This window comes from Falco naumanni, chromosome 13 (assembly GCF_017639655.2).
Source record: "Falco naumanni isolate bFalNau1 chromosome 13, bFalNau1.pat, whole genome shotgun sequence".
Taxonomy (NCBI): Eukaryota; Metazoa; Chordata; class Aves; order Falconiformes; family Falconidae; genus Falco; species Falco naumanni.
Genome location: NC_054066.1, coordinates 15,854,472 through 15,872,908, shown reverse-complemented (window position 1 = coordinate 15,872,908; position 18,437 = coordinate 15,854,472). Strand labels below are relative to the sequence as shown.

At 57.3% G+C, this 18,437-nt stretch overlaps 1 protein-coding gene across 1 annotated transcript; it reads right to left on the bottom strand.

Annotated features, from left to right (window-relative positions):
• Positions 1-3,589: 3,589 nt before the first annotated feature.
• On the bottom strand, positions 3,590-17,759 carry LOC121096924. Its single transcript, XM_040613562.1, has 4 exons — positions 17,656-17,759; positions 15,066-16,708; positions 12,767-12,862; positions 3,590-11,206 (listed from the first exon to the last, which is right to left on the bottom strand). Exons 1-4 carry the CDS (start codon positions 17,665-17,667, stop codon positions 8,368-8,370), a joined length of 4,590 nt encoding a protein of 1,529 aa, XP_040469496.1. The 5' UTR covers positions 17,668-17,759; the 3' UTR covers positions 3,590-8,367.
• Positions 17,760-18,437: the final 678 nt, after the last annotated feature.

Sequence of the window (18,437 nt, the reverse complement as noted above, 5' to 3'; positions counted from 1 at the left end):
TTTTCCCAAGACTGTTCTATAGGAAGGAAAATAAAAATAAAGAACAAAAATAAAATTAAAAAACCTAAAAAGCCTGAAAAATTTCACTTGTGTCTACAAAATTCATCTGTGGTTAGCATAGATGTCGGGATGGTGATTACAGCAGCTCTACTCATCAGTTTTCCTGTTGTGTCCATAGCACAAGGTAGGATGCACCCAGGGATGACTGCTATGGTCTCTCCACAACAGCTCTGTCTGGATCTGAATCTGACAGCCCAGGACTTAAACTCTGCCCAGCTCGGGAGGAGCTGCCACCTTTCCAGCCGGGGGACTGTGCCTTAACGCTGTTCCCCCAGCAGATCCCCTGGGGACAGCAAAGAAAATTGCCCATGCCTCCCCACCTGAAACACATCTTGTTTACTGACGGCTCCTCTTCAAGTGTTTATATGTTCAAACCCACGGAGGCTCGCCTCACACGCTGGGGAGCCCGGGGGCTCGGCAGGCGAGGGCTGGCATCGCCAGCAATGAGCTCGGTGCAGATGCGGCGGTGCTGCACGGCACAGCCGGCCAGGACACAGCCATATTCTGAATTTCTTTCTTTTTTTTCAAGCAGACTTCTGAGAAAACATCTGCTGTGCCCCAAGCCCGCACCAGAGCTGAAGATCAAAATAAAGGACTTTTGTCTTTTTATTAAGCATTTTAGCAAACGTGACTATTACATTCATATTATATTTCCCTGTTTTGTACAAACACGTTTAAGTCAGCACTAAGAGGATTACATTTATGGCACACCAATCTCTGCTCAAATGGGCTGACTAAAGAAACTCTTGTTAAACAGTATTTTCTCTAATGCCTGTTGCTTTTCTTCCTTGCTTTAGTGCTCAGACATCTATCCAGGCTCCCTAAATCCACCCTCCTCATAAGCTTTCAGATCAAGACTCTTCCCCCCTCCACCCCCCTCCGCACCCTTTAATACAGCTGAAGATGAACATTAGCGCTTGGTTCAACTGCACTGGAAAGGGAAAGGGCAGATTCATCAAAATCTTTATACCTCCATAGAAAAATGTAGCCTTTTGCCTTTCCTCGAGTGAATGCCTTTTCTAGAGGGTATTCATTAGGGGTTCGGTCTGTTTTTGCAGACAGCTCCACAGATGTTGACATTTTTTTTCTTTGCTGGGTTAAGACGCCTTCTATAGGCTTTCAGTCTTTATTTGTTACTTCTTTATTATCCAAGAGGGGTTTTTCTTTCTTTTTTTTTCCTCCTTCTTTTTTTTTTTTTTTTTTCTTTCTTCCCAAGGAGTTGACTCGGTTCTCTGAAGAGAGCAGTGGTAGTCAGGCTCATTATTATCTCGGGTCCTTTTTCATCGCCCCGGCAGGCCGTCCGGGGCCGCGGGGCCATTGTGGTGGAGCAGCAGGTATCTGTGGCACGGCGGGGTCAGCGCTCTGGCCGGCGCAGTGCCTTTGTGCGCCTGCCTCGTGCTGCTGGCTCTGTTTGTCCGGTGGTGGGAAAGGTCAGGAGCACGCCATCACTCCATACCTGAGGTTTTGTCTTTGGCCACTGCCTAGAGCTTATGGAAATAATTTGTTGGAAAGCAATCGCTGGACCTGGTGGGGAAGCAGAGTGAAGGGGTGGAGGTGTGCCGGCGGGGATGGGGGTGATGCCAAAGCTGCCTGGTCCAGCAGACAGGCTGTGTCTCTTGCGTGCTGCTTGGGAAGCCGTGGGCTTGCCATGGTCCACAGAGCTCACCTTTATCATCACCTTTACACATTGAGATAGCTGGTTTCCCATGGTGAACTTTGCAAAAACAGCAATTTGGCTCGGTGTAGAGGCTTAAAGCATGATGCAGGCAGCACCCTAACACTGATGTCCCAATCTCCACGACCAAATGCACCACACCTTGCCCAGGACCCATCACCCTTGCCTGCAGACATACATCAGCCAAATACTCCATCCCAGTGCCAGCAGATGTTCAAATACCTCTGCCCCAGCTCCCAGAGAAGATTTACTGTGTATCTAATTTTACCAAAAAATGTTTGCTGGGACAGACAGAGGGACTGGCAAAGGCATCATAATTCAAGTGGCGCTTCAGGACCTGCCATAACAGAAGCTGGAGGAAAGGGCTCCAGCTTATTCACGGCTGGGCTCATTGTGTCACCCTGCTGCTGGTGACTGCATGTCCAGGCCATGCATTATCTCTGGGAAAAGGAAAGCCCTCCTGCTCCTCCCAGGAGCCCTCCCAGCCTGTTCCCACACTGTCCGGAGTCACCAGCCCCACAGCCATCACGGAGCTTCCCAGCCGGACTCCCAGCGTGAGCCAGTGGCAGGGACAGGTGGAGGCGACAGGTACCTTTATCCCACCACCAAGAAAAGCTCCAACATCCCATTGGCAAATTCTCCCCCACTGAGAGAAGGGTCTGAGATGATTCCTTATTTACAGCAGGAGCAGGCAAGGTGGAGAGATGGAGCAGCTCCTGGAGAGCTGTGCTCCCAGCCCTTAACCTCTCCTCCCCTGATGAATTTATGCCTTAGTGGGGCACATCAGCTCCAGTCATGGGGCAGCTGGTGGGCATTAAGGGTGACGTGATCCCCATTAGTGCTCGCCATCTAAATAACACCAGCCGTGGACAGGCAGGAAGGTGCCTGGCCAGCAGGCACACCACTGCTGCTGGGCGCCTGCACCAGGTGCCTGTCCCCAGCCACCCTCACCCAGCCGAAGGTGGAGCAGGAGGGGAGCAGCTCCCTGCTGCCAGCTGCAGCCCTATGTCCCAGCCTGGGACACTGAGCTCATCAGACAGGGAACGGATGGGAATGTTGATGGGGACACCGAGAAGTGTCACATTTAGTCGCCACTACCAGTACACTGAAAGCTCTTGCCGTTTTCCCCTTTTTTATCATGGCTTTAACAGGAGAGCTGCCATTAGCTTTACACATCACCCTTGGGGAAATAGTGCTGATAAATGCCTGAGATCAGGTAGGTGGGGTTTTTTTTTTCATTACTTATTATTCTGGAGAATCCTTCCACTGCTAAAAGCAAGAGGAGAATAAGCCAGCTCTTGCAGCCCGATAGTGATCCACCCAAAGGGTCGTGGCTGGATTTCGCATGCCTTGCTCTGTGCAGGTGCCTGGGGGACCCTGGCAGGCAGGGCAGGATCTGGCCCAGAACAGCGCTGTCTCAAAAGATCTTTCCTTGGGGCTGAGCTCCCCATTTCCCCCTGCAGAGGGATCCGTCCCCTTCCAGTGCAGCATTTCACCCCAGCAAACTCCCAGCACAACCTTGGGCCAAAGCAGCTTTTCTATAAAAGCGGAGCGATGGTGTTCCTCGCTGTGCCTGCCCTTCCCCACTCCGGTGTGTTTGTGTCAGCTGTTGCTCCCCACAAGCATGCCGCCATCGGCGGTGCTGCCCGGCTGGCACTCACGTGCACTGGCTGGCATCAGGGATGTGACGGAGCCCCGGGTGCAGGACCTGCAGCAGCCTTTGCATGAACATTGCAGGCACTGAGGTTTATAACCCAGAAAATCTGGGCTCTGAAGGGCTCTATCTGGTGGGGCAGGAGGCGTGCCGCCCTGCCCAGAGCCACTTTTATGCCATTGTGCCTTTTCAGCATTGCATTAAGGCAGCCAAAGAAGGGGGATTTTTAATGGTTCCAGGGGAACAAAGCGTGAACATTCTGCCCAACTTCATTACAGAATCATCTGAAACGCTTGAGGAACGTTTCCCACTAATTATCATAAATAGCCGAAAAAAATCTTTCCCTCCCAAAGCAGGTTCCAGCTGCCCCTCTGTGTTTTCTCACCTCCACTTCCAATAGCCTGACCCTGCCCCCGCACAAAGGGGAGACCCCATCTCCGCTCACCCCCCTGCGCCTGGGGGCTCTAAAGAAATACAAACAGGCAGCAGATTAACAGCACTTGTTTGCACCTTAAACAAACAGGCAGCTTCCGCCCCTCCGAGCTCTCCTGCTGCCCAGGGGAGGAGGCACCGGCTGGTTTTCCTTGCCCTTGCGCTCATGCCCTGCCCAAATCCTGGGTAAAAGCATGGGCAGCACAAGGCGTGATGCAGGCAGACCAAGGAAGGGGACGCTGGGGGTGCCAGCCCTGTGCCCCCTTGAACTTCAACACCGATGCCTGGGTGTCCTCCGCTGCCCCAGCTGCCCTGGGGGAGGCTGGGCCCCTGCCCTGGTGAGATGTGGCTGCAGCCCTTCTGCAGGAGGATTGGGAGATGCCAAGGCCGAAGCAGATGAATGAATGTCCCAGTTCAGGTCCTGCCCCATGCATCTCACAGGGCTTCTTGGTAAGGCACAACCTGACGTGGATGCTGTGGGTGAAGGATGGGGAGGGACAGACAGACTGTGCAGAGAACACATGGAGGAGCGGTGCTGGTGTTCAAAACCACCACCAGCATAGAGGGAGCACAGCAGCAACACCGAGCAATGACTGCCAGCCACCATCACCTCCGCTGAGCCCGGCGGGTGCCAGACATGCTGGCCCAGCCAGTCCTTTGGCTAATCCCAGGAGACACAGGCGCCTCTGCCAGGGAGCTGCCCCAGCTCAGCTGCTCACCCTGCAGGTCCCATGTTGCCCATCCCACCTGTCCAGGCAGCACTGCCAGCACCTCCTTGCTCCTAGGGACACAATGCCAGCCAGCCCCTTCTCGCCCTGCCCGCAGCGCATGGAGCAGCCAGCCCCCAGCCCCTCAGCCTGCTGGGGCAGGCAGTCCTGAGAGACACGGGGGCTCAACCCACACCAGCGGTCAGCACGACGCTGCTCCTGGCACAGCAATGGCACGTGTTTGGGGCCAGCACACGAGGCAGGTGCCATGGGAGGAATCCACAACAGCACAGCCGTGGGCTGGGGCAGGTTCCCAGCAGTGAGCCAGCAGTGGAACTCGTCCTCCAGGTTTGCTCCCTACCCAGGTTATTGTGCAAATCCCCCCATGCAGGTGTTGTCCCCCTTCCCACCAGCCACAAGAGAGGGCTGTTGCTCACAAGCCCCATTCTTGCCCACAGGGCACCCCAGGGACAGGCAGGGGACCAGGGGCAGGTGGCAGGGACAGGCCACTGCACCTGCAGCGCAGGGAGCTCCCTGTGGGGCTGATGGGCAAAGGGGTTACAAGTCAGTACCACAGCACCAGTGAGAGGGCTATGGGAACCATGGCTCACCTGCACAGGGCAGGAAGAGAGCCAGTGGCAGCTGTGGGACTCACAGGCCATCCTGGAGACCCTCCTGGTCCCAGCACCACTCAAGGACATGCATGCATAGTATCCTGTCTCTGCTGCTAACTGGTTGTCACCTGAGGCTAACTATGAGGACCTCATATTGGGAAGAGATCTATGGTGTCACACGCAGCCTGGAGATGCCACATAGGGACACTCACCTTTTTTTTCCAATGCAAGACCAAGAGCATCCTGTGTAAGGAGTGAGCAGGGGGAGAGCAAAGGGAGGTGCTGCCTCATTAGGTGCATGGGCAATCCTGGACACTCCTCACCGCAGGGTGCTGTGGATGCTAAAGTCTTACCTGAGTTCAGAGAAATCCAAGGATTAAAAAAATCATCAGGTGCTATTCAGTACAGTGGCTGTCCTGCAAAGGGCTGCCCAGGCTGCCCACAGCAGAGTGAGGAGGGTGTACTGGGGGCTGTGCGTTCCCTGGACACCTGCACCTCCCCGCTGGGAGGAAGGTCTCTCCTTGGCATTGCAGCAAGGTGAAGCTCCAAAGCAGCAAACCTGTGCACTGGTCTCCCCGGTGCAGATCCCCCATGCCCTGCCCCATCCCCAGGTGCTCTCTGGCTGCTCTTGCTCAGCAATCAGCAAACCCAGGCATGTTCCCCACAGACTGCCCAGGCACATCACCCCCAGGACGCCCAGCATCCCACCCACCTCTCAGCCCCTTCCTTCCTGGGGGGACAGCAGAGCGAGCAGGGGCAAACAGGAACAGCTGCTAATTCCTCCCTGCCCAGCACAGCTGTAGCCCTCCAGGGATCAGCCCCACAGGGATCGAGGGAGCTGACTCCTGCCTGTGAGCCAGCTGCACCAGCCTGGCTCTGGGAACACGAGCGGCTGTATTTTCGTTGCAAATTAGAAATCAATCATAGCAGGAAATTCCCGTGCTGAGAACACCCTGGCTATTATTATTTTACAGCACTCAAAGGTGTTCTGGGCACTTAGAAAGATGTGGCCTTTTCGGGGTATTATGGGGCAAATTATTTTTAAAGGCAGCTTTAGGAATGTTGGCCGTTTGGTTTCCAGAGCGGGACGGGCACAGGTGGAGGCTGTGGGGCTTTGTGCTGCTTTCAGATCCACCACCGCTCTGCAGAAGGGGAAGCAGCACACTCCAGAGCGAACACCTCTAGCCTGACCCCAGCTTTATTAATAACGAGTAATTAATATGAGAGCGGACGTGCCTTGTGTCTCTGAAGACCTTTTAAGATGTGATTATGTTGTGCTAATCTCACCCCGAAGTACTTCCCTGTTTAGACTGCACTGGGCCATTAAATATCTGAAAAGCCAGCGGAGACCCCCCCCCCTCCCCGCCCCGGGAAATGCTCGGGGTCTGTTCCCCAGCAGCCAGGCCCCCATTTCGAACCCTCTAAATCAAGTATTAAGTCGAGCCCATCTGGACTGCCAGGAAAAACACTCCCTCCCCCCTCATCTGTGTCTCATTACCCACCGTGCCAGCCTTGGCCCCGCTCGCTCCATCCCGCCCAGATGTGCTGCCCCGTGTTCGCCTCCCGTATTTCACAGCCGTCAGCAGGACTTCAAGGAGCAGCCGAAGAGCCAGTAACACTGCACAGGCTCTTAGCAAAGACATATATCCAGGTCCCTAACGCATAGCTGCAGGCACACACTCAAACACAAAGCCCCTTTCCCCCTCCCTTAGTCTTGCACCAGGCAGGGGAGCTGGGGCAGTTGGGGCTCTCCGGCCAGGAGGCTTCTAAGCCGCTTCCCCGCAGCTCTTTGCCCAGCACGTCCTGACTGTTGATTTTCAGGGGTTTTCCCACCGAGACACCCCCAAAGCCAGGCAGTCCCTATCCCCATGCCTGGGGAAGGGCACCCAAAAGCAGGGCAGGACACGGAGCAGGTGCCGTCAGCAAAGGCGGTGAGTTGAAGACAGACACCTGCAACACTGTAGTAACCAGGGTCATTAAATTTGGGAGCAGCTTGCCTGGCACAGGGCAAGGTCAATGCTGAGCTCAGAGCAAAATAAAGTACCCAGACACCAAAAGCAAGGAACGATCTCATTCATTAGCTCAGAAATCTTCTGGGCTAAAGCTTTCCAGTGAAACTTTCAGCACTTTCTGCTATGGTAGAAAACGTGCAGAAACACCCACTTTTGCTCAAGTTTGGCACTCTCCTGGCTCTGGCGATAGCCCGGGACTGCAGACGTGAAGTCAACACATCAGCCCTTCAGTTACCAGGAGAGTTAGCCCCTTCCTCCTGAGCTTCCAAAGAGCTGGTGCCCAGCCTGCAGTTGGAGCTCAGCATCAGGTGAGGTTATGGCACAAGAACTACCATGGCCAGCCACGCCCAAACATCACTCTTCCAAAGAGGCCAGGTGGCATCGCAAAGAGGTTTTTAGGGACATGAGATGCAAGAGGGGAAAGAAAAATATGTCTCTTGTCTCACTCTGCCTCTGTCTGCAAGAGGGTGTGCAACCCTGGTCTTGCACCCTGATGGTTGGCGCTGGTTGGGGATGCCACAGTCCAGCAAGCAACAAGCATCCCCTGCAGCAGGTCACGGCAAGAACAGCCCTGGGATGCAAGTACTCCTCTCGCCAGCCCTTCAGCGCACAGCAGAGATGCAGGGGGGGCTTTAATACCAGTGAGAAGAAAATGGAGAAAGAGAGGCGATGAGGTCAGTGTCATGATGGACGTACAGGCACTGACACCTCCCGTAATGTGGCACAGGGAAGAAGCCTGGGCGCAGGACAGGATGCCTTGGGATGTCCTTCCCCAAGGACTGCTGGCGCTCTGTTGGGTACCTGCCCGGGATGGGGAGGAGGTGCAGGCGGGGACCCCGACCAGACCCTGCAGCAAGAGCTGGCCGTGCCCGAGGTCCAGCAAGGTCCCACCTGGCCGGCTGCGGGGTCTCCAGCATTTCGGTGCGGTGCTTCCAGCGCCACTGCTCCCGCTGGCCCTGGGCAGGCGGTGGCAGCCACTGCCTGTGTCGGGATGCCATCTAGTGTCGCTTGGCAGAAGGGCCCGTCAGGCTGTGACACCGTGCACAGGCTCCCCATCGCAGCATCTCCAGGGGCCAGCTGGGAGGTGGCCTCGAACAGCCTGGGTGCTGGGACACCCACCCCTGGGGACAGTCCGCGCCCCAGGAGATACGCACCCCAGCAGGGCTCCAGGCTCCAAAGGAGGATGACGGCCATTGCCCAGGAGCAGCAAAGCTCAAAGCGGCGCCCGGGGTTGTTCAGCAGGTCCCGGGGCATCGAGGGCTTGGAGACTCAGCAGCCTCACCGGTGGCACAGGGTGGCCCCGGCAGCAGGTGGCTCGGTGGAGGAGAAGGGCGAGCATCCCCCACAGCAGGGTGCAGCCCACCTGCAGCACCAGCGTGGCCAGGCTCAGGGCCAGGGAGGCCCAGCAGTACCGGGGGCTGGACTGCAGGGCAAAGCCCCAGGTGTGATGCCGGCTGGGGACCAGGGGTGGGGAGGCTGGCCAGGGGCTGCTGTGGTCTGGTGTGGGGGGAGCGGGAGATGCTGGGATCCGGATGGTGCCTGCAGGGGTGGGAGTATGTCGGGGGGCAGTGGGAGTGGGGTGGGTGCCAACCATGGATGAGCCCCACGTGGTGGCATGGTCTCTGCCTGGTGCAGGAGCTTGGTGGGATGGGCAGTGTGAGGTCAGCAGGACCACACCTGGCACAGCAGCCCTGGGAGGTGGCCAGAGTGCCGTAGCAGGGGCTGAGACAAGGGAGATGCTGGGTGTCCCCAATGGGATGGTGGCTGGCCTCTCCGTGGGCAGCAGAAGAGCAGGAGACACTTGTCTAGTGGTGGCTGCCAGTGGGCTGCTTGGCAGCAGTGTGGTGGCAGAAACTAGAGTGGACAGTGCAGGCTCTGGGCTGGTGGCCCCAGGAGGCTCTAGGCTTGTGATGGCTGGAGTTAGACACAGGCTGAAGGCCTCCTGTGCCACAGCTGGCAATGGGGAGGTGATGGAAACCCTGGGCAGCATGGTTGATGATGGGGTGGCAATGGAGGCCTTTGGCAGCACAGTTGGTGATCCGGTGTTGATGGAGGTCTCTGGCAGCACAGTCGGTGACGGCGTGGTGATGGAAACCTTAGGCAGCACAGCTGGTGATGGAGTTGTGATGGAGGCCATGGGCAGTGCAGTTGATGATGGGGTGGTGATGGAGGTCTTGAGCAACACAGCTGATGAGGGTGTGGTGACGGAAGTGTTGGGCACATTTGTTGATAATGGGGTGGCGATAGAGGCCTTCAGCAGCATAGTTGATGATGGGGTGTTGACAGAGATCTCAGGCAGCACGGCAGATGATGGGGTAGTGGTGGAGGCCTTTGGCAGCATGATTGATGATGGTGTGGTGATGGAGGTCTTGGGCACATTTGTTGGTGATGGAGTGGTGATAGAAGCCTTCGGCAGCAGAGATGATGATGGAGTGGTAACAAAGGTCTTAGATGGCATGGTTGGTGATGGAGTGGTGAAGGAGGCCTCTGATGGGGTGGGTGGCAATGTGGCAGAGGTGGCCACAGGTGACAGCACAGTTGGTAGTGCCATGATGGGAAAGGCTGCCAATGACAGTATGGTTGGCGCTGCAGTGGGCAAGGCTCCAAGTGACACCAAGGTTGACATTCCTTGTGATGATGTGGAGGTGAACGGCAGAGATGGGGTAAAAGAATCTGAAAGAGGCAGAGTAGCTGGGCAAATTAACTGGTCATCACTCAGTGATATCACTGCTTGCCCTGCCAGGTGGGGTGGACTCTTGCATGACACCTGGGTGGACAATCTGACCTTCTCACTGTTGCCTAGGATCCAGCTGTGCAGGTAGCAGAGGTTGCAGTCACATGTCCATGGGTTCCCACTCAGATACACTGAGCTGAGCTTCTTCAGGGGGTCCAGGAGCCCTCGAGGGACACTCTTCAGTTGGTTCTTCTGAAGGTTGAGGGTTTTCAGATTTGGGAGGGAAGAAAAGACCTCATCATCCAGAGCACAGAGCTGATTTCTGTCCAGCTGGAGTTCCGAGAGCTTGCTGAGCCCAGTGAAGGCTCCTCTTGGCAGGGCTGTTAGCTGGTTGTGGGACAAGATAAGTTTGCCAAGAGACGTGAGGTTGACAAAGATGCTGTCTGGAAGCGTGGCCAAACTGTTCCTGCCCAAGTCCAGTTCCTGCAGGTGTGGCATGGTGTCAAAAAGGCCACAGGGGAGTTCTGTAATGTGGTTTGAACCCAGAGTCAGCAGCTTTAATTTGTTTAAAGCAAAAAAGCCCTGAGGTGGGAGAACCTTGATGAGGTTGTTGTCCAAGAGGAGTTTCTCTAGATGAGGCAGGCTCTTCAAGAGCATGGGTGGCAGAGCCCTGAGCCTGTTCCTCTGGAGGCTGAGCTCCAGCAGCCCTGTCTGACTATCTAGCAGCCCCTCTGGGAGGTCCTGCAACTCATTCTCATACAGCCGGAGGACTTGCAGCCGTGAAAGTTTGCTAAAGGCATCCCCAGGAAGAGTCGTGATCCTGTTTCTAGCCAAGTCCAAAAATGTTAGATTGATGAGAGAATCAAAGACACCTTCAGGAAGAGAAGGGATTGCATTGATGTGCAGGGAGAGCTCTTCCAAATTTTCCAGCCCATCAAACAGGCCTTTGGGGATATATTTGAGGTGGCTGTCTCTCAGCTCCAGCCTCCGCAAGCTTGGGAGGTGTTGGAAAGTACCCACAGCTAGTTCTTCTAACAAGGCACCAGAGATGTCCAAGTCTCTCAGTTTGTCCAAATTATCAAAGGCTCCAGGTTCCACTGTCTTGATCTTGTTGCCAATAAACAAAATCTTGATCAGGTTGGGCATGTACCTGAAGGCACCTTTCCTTATAGCAGTGATGCTGGTTTGCATAAAGATCATCTCAGAAATGAAGGATTTTGCAGTCTTTGGGATCTCTTTGACATCATTTTTTGTCCCTCTGTAGACCTCCTGGTAGTCTTTGGGCATTTCATATGGATCTTCACCTAGGATTTCATTTTGGCATTTATGGGGATGGAATGAGAGGAAGAAAAGGAAAAGGAAATGCTGGTACATTGTCCTGAAAAAAAGTTTTCACAAATCAGTTATGAAGAACAAAAAAAATCTCTGTCCAAAGCTCATGAACTGTGGCACCACGCTGTTGTTCAGCTCTCAGGACTCTTCTATTCACATATCATAACTCATTTTATGAGGGAGAGACTGTACCAGCCAATGTACACGGCATTTACAAGAGTTCCCTGTCATTGGTACCAAGGGATGGAGAGGAAGGGAGAGCGAGCCAGGTCACGGCTCAGCACTGGGAGGCATCCAGGAGGGACAAGGGCTGGACGGTCTGTTCTCTGGCCCTCCTTCTCCCACATTTGGACTGTAGGCTCAGCATCTGTCTGGGTGAAGAAGGCAAAGTGCTGCTGCCCATTAGCACTGCCCCAGCAAGTCCAGCTACTCAGCAGGGCAACAGCCCATTCATGCAACAACAGAAGCAGCCAGCCTTGTGCTTGCTAATGAGGGATCAGCAAGGGTCCCAGGAGCCAGCCAAGACCAGATGACCTTGTTTACTCAGAATTTCCACACTGTGCTGGATGGACTTGCTATTTCATTGGTGCTTCCCTCATTTCAGGGGGGGGACATTTAAAACACGGCTTCTAAGCATCTCCTTCTTGGGATTCTTGCTAATTGCATCATATTTTGGCCTTGGTTATGCAGCTCTGTCAGATAGAAATGGTTAACCTGTGAGCAGCAACCAAGCTTTAGAGCAAGGCTCATTAAAACACTATGAAATGCCCACAGATGAACTCTTTAATACGTAACATTTAGGGCTCTGACCTGCAGTTAGGAAGTGAAGTCACTGATGGACACCCACCAGTAGCCACGTAAAGCCCACCACTTCCATTGAGTCGTTTGGAAACACTCAGCTAACACATTAGCTGGGGTTTAGTGGTCATGAGCATTGTACTGGAAACATAGCTTTCAGCTTGTGATTCACAGCCCTGGGTGGAAGCCATGGAAAAGGCTTTGAGTTCCTTCTTGGGTGTCCATTAAAGCTGACCACGAAAAAAAATCTTATGCTGGGAGGGTAAACGTGCTATGAAAAGGGGTGGGGGTGTTTGAAAAATGGTGAGAGGTCAGCAAATACGGGAGGTGAAAAGCTGCTGGGTTTGAAGGGAAACCGATGGGTGGTAAGGTGTGTGCCAGTTGTCTGTGGGGTTCCCCAGAGGAGGAGCTGCTGCTGGTCCCTGTCCATCCTGTCCTCAGGGAGACTGGGGTACAGGAGCCAGGGGTGCGGGTGGAAAAGTGCCTGCTCACTTCAGCTGCAAAGGCACCACAATGGGTTAAATGCACAGGTGGGAATGGCTGGACTGAGTGCGTGGGGATGAAAATAAACATTTTTGAACTGCAAAGTTCTTTTTGTATCACTCCCTCACCCCATCTGGCTGCAGTGGACCTCGGCGTGGTCCCTTTCTCGTCCCACCCTCCAACAGCACAGGGACACAGAGGAACAGCCCCAGCTCACAGCACTGCAGCCTCTCCTGCTCTTTGCTGCAAGGAAACGATCAACAGCCCACAGAGCCACCCCTCCCAGCACATTTTAAGAGCAAAAAAAGAGTTTTGTATCACTTACTTGGCTGAGAGCTTGTGAACTAGTTCAGCTGCCAGAGCGAGCCGTTCCGTGCGAGGAGTGAGGCCACCAGACAGGGGTCCCACCACCTGGCCATCCCTTTATCCACAGCTCAGGCACAGGGCTTGGTTTCACACAAGGTCAGGGCACAGGTCTGCGTGGGGAGATAAGGGGCAGGCGGGGAGCAGGCAGCAGAGCTGTGCCCCCGGCATGGGAGGCCGTTGCAGAAACCCCTCGGAGAGGACACAGGCACGTACTCCCTTGGTGTTATCTGCTGGTGTCACTTGACTAGTCACATCCAGGGAAATGTGAAGATCTCCAGGCCAGCCTGTTTTGTAGCTGATGGTCTCTGCAGACCCATATCTCTGCCAGCTTCAAAAGCACCACCCCCACCAACACAACAGAAAGTAGTTTTCCTATTTAAAGCTTTTCCTATTAAAAAAATCCAGCTGTTTCCTTCCTCAGGAATTGACTTATGTAGCTAAAGGTTCTGCTCTAAAGCCATTTGTTTAAGCTTATAACAGGGATAACGTCTGTGCCCAGGCAGATATGCTGACAGCCGGGCTCTGGGCTCAGCCCCACACCTCTCCTGCTGCAGGGCTGGGGCTGCGAGCTGTGCTCCTCTGCCCCCCAGCACAAGCCAAAGAGCCTCCCGTGGTGACACCCGGGGCTCCTGGCCAGCACAGGGTGTCTTGTGGGAAGAAAGACCCTGCTTGTTGCAAAGACTTAAAATTAGAAGGCATTCATTGCTTCCCAAAGGGTAATCACACTAATTGCATTTAAAGAGTTCTTCAGTTTTCACCTGCCTTAATTAGGACTCAGCTTGTACTTGTTGGGCCTCGTTATACCTTCCTCGTTATACCTCGTATATACCTTCCCTGGCAACCTAAAAACACTCGAACTACCTCAGCTTTTCAACAGCCTATCCCCCTCCAGTGTCAATGCCATACTTGTCCAGGTCCCCACTTGGTGCCAGGCTACAGGGTGGCGGGGCCAGGCTGTGTGAGGGGACAGAGCTCGCAGCGGGAGTGACACCCGCCTCGCCAGGCTGTGGTGCAGCAGCTGTGCCACCATCTGGGGAGCCGCAGCCAGCCGCCGCATCCCTGCTCCAGGCTTGGAGATGGCCCAGCCAGCATCACCTGCGAGGTGGCAGTGGCGCGGTGGCGGTCCCCTGTGCGGCAGGGGTGGCAGCGTGGCTGTGCAGGACCGCGTCCGGGGTGCAGCATTGCCCACCTGCCCACCGGGGGGCATGGGGCCAGCACTCCGGAGCACGGCTGGCATCGCAGCCCACCGCCAGGGCAGGTGGGGTGGACACGGCACGGAGCCTCCACGCTGCTCCCGGCCCCCGGTGGGGCAGCAGCGGGGAAGGGGCTGGCAGAGACTCACAACCCAGCAGCAAAAGCAGCGCAGCGCCGCGCAAAGCCCCCCGCTCCCGGGGAGGCTGGCTCAGAGGGTGGGTGGCCAGGCACAGGCCGGGCCCAGGAGAGCCGTGTCCCAGCAGCCGCAAGATGGTGCAGCAGCACCGCTCCGCACCGCTGCGCTCCGCTCCGCACCGCCCCGGCGCGGCACGGCCGGGAGAACGGCGCTGCGGGCGGGCCGGGCACGCACCGCGCACACCCGCGCACACGCACCCACGGACACGCATCCACGAACACGCACCCACACTTGCTCTCTCAGCGGAGCACCCACCCAGCCTGCCACCCCCGGGCGGGCAGCGCCGCTGGGACTTTGCGCCCCGCGTCCCCAAGGGTCCCCGAGCTTGTCCGTGGGGGTGGGAGCCCACCCCGCAGTCAGGCAGCCCGTGCCCCTGGTGGGCGGTGGGCAGCGCTCGCCCACGTCTCCCGTGGGCACCCCCGGGGGTCAGTGCCCGGCTGCAGCCCAGGGCAGCGAGCAGGAGCCGAGGCCGGAGAGCCATGACGGGCAGAGGTGAGCGTGCCAGAGCGTGGCACCTTCCCACCCACGGGCACCTGCACCCATGCCACCGCGCGTGGCCCCAGCTGAGTCCCACCCGGCCACAGCAGCATGCACCATGTCCCCAGAGGTGGGGGAACAGCGTTTCCTCGCTCCACCATGGGCATTGGTTGCACACAAGTAATAGATACATTTTAATTATATTTAAAATACACAGGAAACGCATAGCTGGGAGAATGAATACCGCCAGTCCAGCTCTTGAGGAGAGCTCGGTGGCAGCTAGTGCCTCTGGTAAGGGTAGCACAGCATGACCAGGGTGCTGCTCCCCAGGCCGCTTCAGGGGTTGCCGATGCAAGAGCAGAGCAGAAGCAGGCGCCTGCCCGAGCTCTAGGGTGCAGAGGGGACACCTGGTGACGTGGCCTCATCCCCATTCTGCGCTGTGACAAGGACACTGACCTGCAGCGTGCCACAGCGGGAGCGCAGCACCCAGGCACCCTGGTACACCAGCCCCGGCCCTGCTGCCTGCCTGGGAGGAGGAGGAGGAGGAAGCTGAAGGCTGATCTGGTGGCAGCTGGTAGCATCACAGGCCATGCTTACTGTGCCCTCGGGGTTGCTGTAGGTGCATTGCCCTGAAGCATCCTCCCCTGGCTGCCCGTGCCAGCCCTCCTCCGGGGGGACACCAGGGGCTCCCGGGCACCCCAGCTGCCCCTGGGGGATGTCTAGCAGGGACCGTCCCTGGAGAGCGGCCGGGCTGGCGCAGGAGGGTTGCACATCGATGAGGGGCTTGGAAAAGTCCTGGAGCCAGCCCAGGAGGTAGGCGAGGCGGCAGTCACAGGCCCAGGGGTTGCTGGCCAGCCCCACTCGTGCCAGCTCCTCGTTGGCATCGAAGAGCCCTGGGGGCAGGTGGGCCAGGCGGTTGTGGTCCAGCGCCAGGGTGGTGAGGAGGGGCAGCCCAGCCAGCAGCCCCGCCGGCAGGCTGGAGAGGTTGTTGTGGCTCAGCTGCAGCACCTCCAGTCCCACCAGCCCCTGGAAAAGCCCGGCAGGGAGGTGGACCATGGCATTGTGTGAGAGCACCAGAGTCTGCAGCGCCGACAGGTTGGCGAAGAGCCCCTGGGGCAGCGTCTCCAGCCGGTTGTGAGCCAGCGAGAGGTGGAGGAGGTGAGGGGTGCCAGTGAAGAGGGCGGCAGGCAGGGCGGCCAGGCGGTTGCCCTCCAGGCTGAGGGTGGTGAGGTTGGGGAGACCAGCGAAGATGTCAGGGGCCAGGCTGCCCAGGGCATTGTGCTGCAGCTGCAGCCGCCGCAGACCCCCCAGCCCGGCAAAGACACGGGCCGGCAGCTCCTCCAGCCGGTTGCCATCCAGGTGGAGCTCGGCCAGCAGGCCCAGCGCCCCAAAAGCGCCGGGGGGCACCTGCACCAGCAGGTTATCGCTGAGCTTGAGGAGGCGGAGGGTGGCGAGGGGGGCCAGCAGCCCAGCGGGCAGCTCAGCCAGGATGTTCTGTGAGAGGTCCAGGGTCTGGAGGTGCCGGAGGGGGCGGAAGATGCCGGGGGGCAGCGCCTCGATCTTGTTTGCCGGCAAGCGCAGCTCCCGCAGGCGGCAGGCGGAGGCGAAGAGCCCGGGCTGCAGGGAGCGGATGGCGTTGGCACCTAGAGAGAGCTTGCTGAGGCTGGGCAGCCCCACCAGCACTCCCGGGCTGACCGCTGGCAAGGGATTACCCGACACCTCCAGCTCAGCGAGGCTGGGCAGCCCCCGAAAGGCGCCTGCCTCCAGCTCCTGGATGTCATTGTTGAGGAAGACCAGCTTGGTGAGGGCGGTGCTGGAGCCCAGGGCCCCGCTGCGGATGCTGCTCAGGGCTGTCTCCACGAAGAAGAGCTGGGTGGCATTCCCTGGCAGGCCTGCCGGGATCTCCTGCATCCTCTCCTCTGAGCAGAAGACTTTAGAGGTGTCGTAGCACTGGCAGGTGGGGGGGCAGGGTGGCGGCAGCCCCCCCACCAGCAGGGACCCCAGCCCCAGCAGTGTGTGGACCACCAGCCTGCACTAGAGAAGGAGCCAGACCTTATCCCCTGCCTCGGCAAGGCAGAAATCTGCACCCACAGGTGGGTGCTGATGGGGAAGCAGCTTCTGCAGCCAGAAATGCAGCAGGAGCAACCTCTGGAGCACTGCCAGTATGGGCAGCTGCCCCGGCCATGGGCATCCCTCTGGGCCCACCTGCCCACGCCACCCCAGCACTCCCCTTGCAGGAACGAGGAGCATGTCCCTCCCAGATCTCTCCCCACCTGTCCCATGTAGTGGGTTGGGGCTCTTCCCCTGCACCCCAGTCCCACTCCAGCCCATCCTGTAACAACCGGGGCGGTGCAACCCTCACCAAAGGTCCCCACATCTCGCAGAGCAGCGGCCAAGGTGAGACCCGTGTTGTCCTATGGGGGTCTTGGGGGGAACCTGTGGCCTCATGAGATGTCTTATGCGCACGAAGCTGAGCTGTGGGGTAGGGGAGCATGTGAAACAGGGGGATGTGCTGCACACACTGGGTGGTGGGGACAATGCTGCAGGGCTGCTCTGCACTCAGTGACAAAAGGAGTGGACTCCACTGGTTGTATTTCTAACAGCCCATCAAGTACTTCTTTCTCTGCAAGCAACCAAAGAAGCATCAAAATGCCTGAGGGATACTCAGCTTGGCCAAATGCCTGTTCCCAGCCCACCGGAGGCATTTTATGAGACAGCAGCCTCCAGAGCTTTGCCAGTCCCTCCCTACTTGGGATGCATGCCAGTGCTGCTGCGTGATGGGGATGCTGCCCACCCTACAGCAATGCCCACCTGCAGACCCCAGCACAAGTGGGGGTATCCAAGGCTTATGCCAGCACTTGAGAGCAGTGTGGGGCTTGGCTTTTCCTTTCCACCATTTCATGTGTTTTCACCAGAGCCAACAGTGGCTCCCACCCATCCCAGGCCCCCCAAATTACCCAAGCCCTGTGGCCACCACTTACCAAATGTGGCATCGTGGAGACTGCCACCAAGCCTGGGGCAGGTTTGCAGGGACGCTGCTCGCCGAGATGGGACAGTGTTTTCTGGGGCGGATGGGAAGCTGGCTGACAAGCTGTTCCTGCTGGGGCGGAGCTGCCCCTCGCTGCTTATCGACAACAACAACCCGTGTCCTTGGAGTGCTTCAGAAAATAACTCAGCCCCAGAGGGACTGGAGGTGAGGCCAGAGGCAGCCGCCAGTGAGCGTCCCAGCAGGAAAGTGGGGTCCCAGCAGGGAAGTGGGGTCCCTGCCCCAGACATCCACTGGCCCAGGGACAGTAGCAGGGCACTGCTGTCATGGGTGGCACCAGTCCCATATGGAGGTCAGCACACTTGCTTCCAGCAGCCCCACCAAGAGACCCCCTGAAGTTTATTAAATCTCACTGGGAAATGGTGGTAGCAATGTTCCTTCCACAAGGGAGGGGACCAGGCACAGCTTAACAAGGCAAAGTGTTGCCGTGGGGAGGGGACCACCCTGGGACCATCATGTTGAGATGCACCAGGTGTTCTTCAGCCCATGAGTGCACCCAGCCAGTGGTGGAGTGGCCAGAGGGACCTGTGGACCAGATTGACTCCCTGGGAGCTTGCAACCTGCTCACAGGAGCAGCTTACACCACCTTAAGGGTGAACAGGCTGGGGTGACAGTGGTCATGGAAGAACCCCCAGGGGTAGGAGAGGGGACACTTACATGCATTCAGCCAGACTGACGGAGCCGACAGTGACACATGGAGAAACTCAGATGACACAA

Excerpts from the sequence above, each read along its gene's own strand:
- LOC121096924 (XM_040613562.1), bottom strand. Across the intron at positions 12,863-15,065 it reads CCAGGTGTCCCCTCTGCACC|GGATGGCCAGGTGGTGGGAC; the intron begins CTAGAGCTCGGG and ends CTGTGGATAAAG. Across the intron at positions 11,207-12,766 it reads GTTCACAAGCTCTCAGCCAA|GACAATGTACCAGCATTTCC; the intron begins GTAAGTGATACA and ends ACTTTTTTTCAG.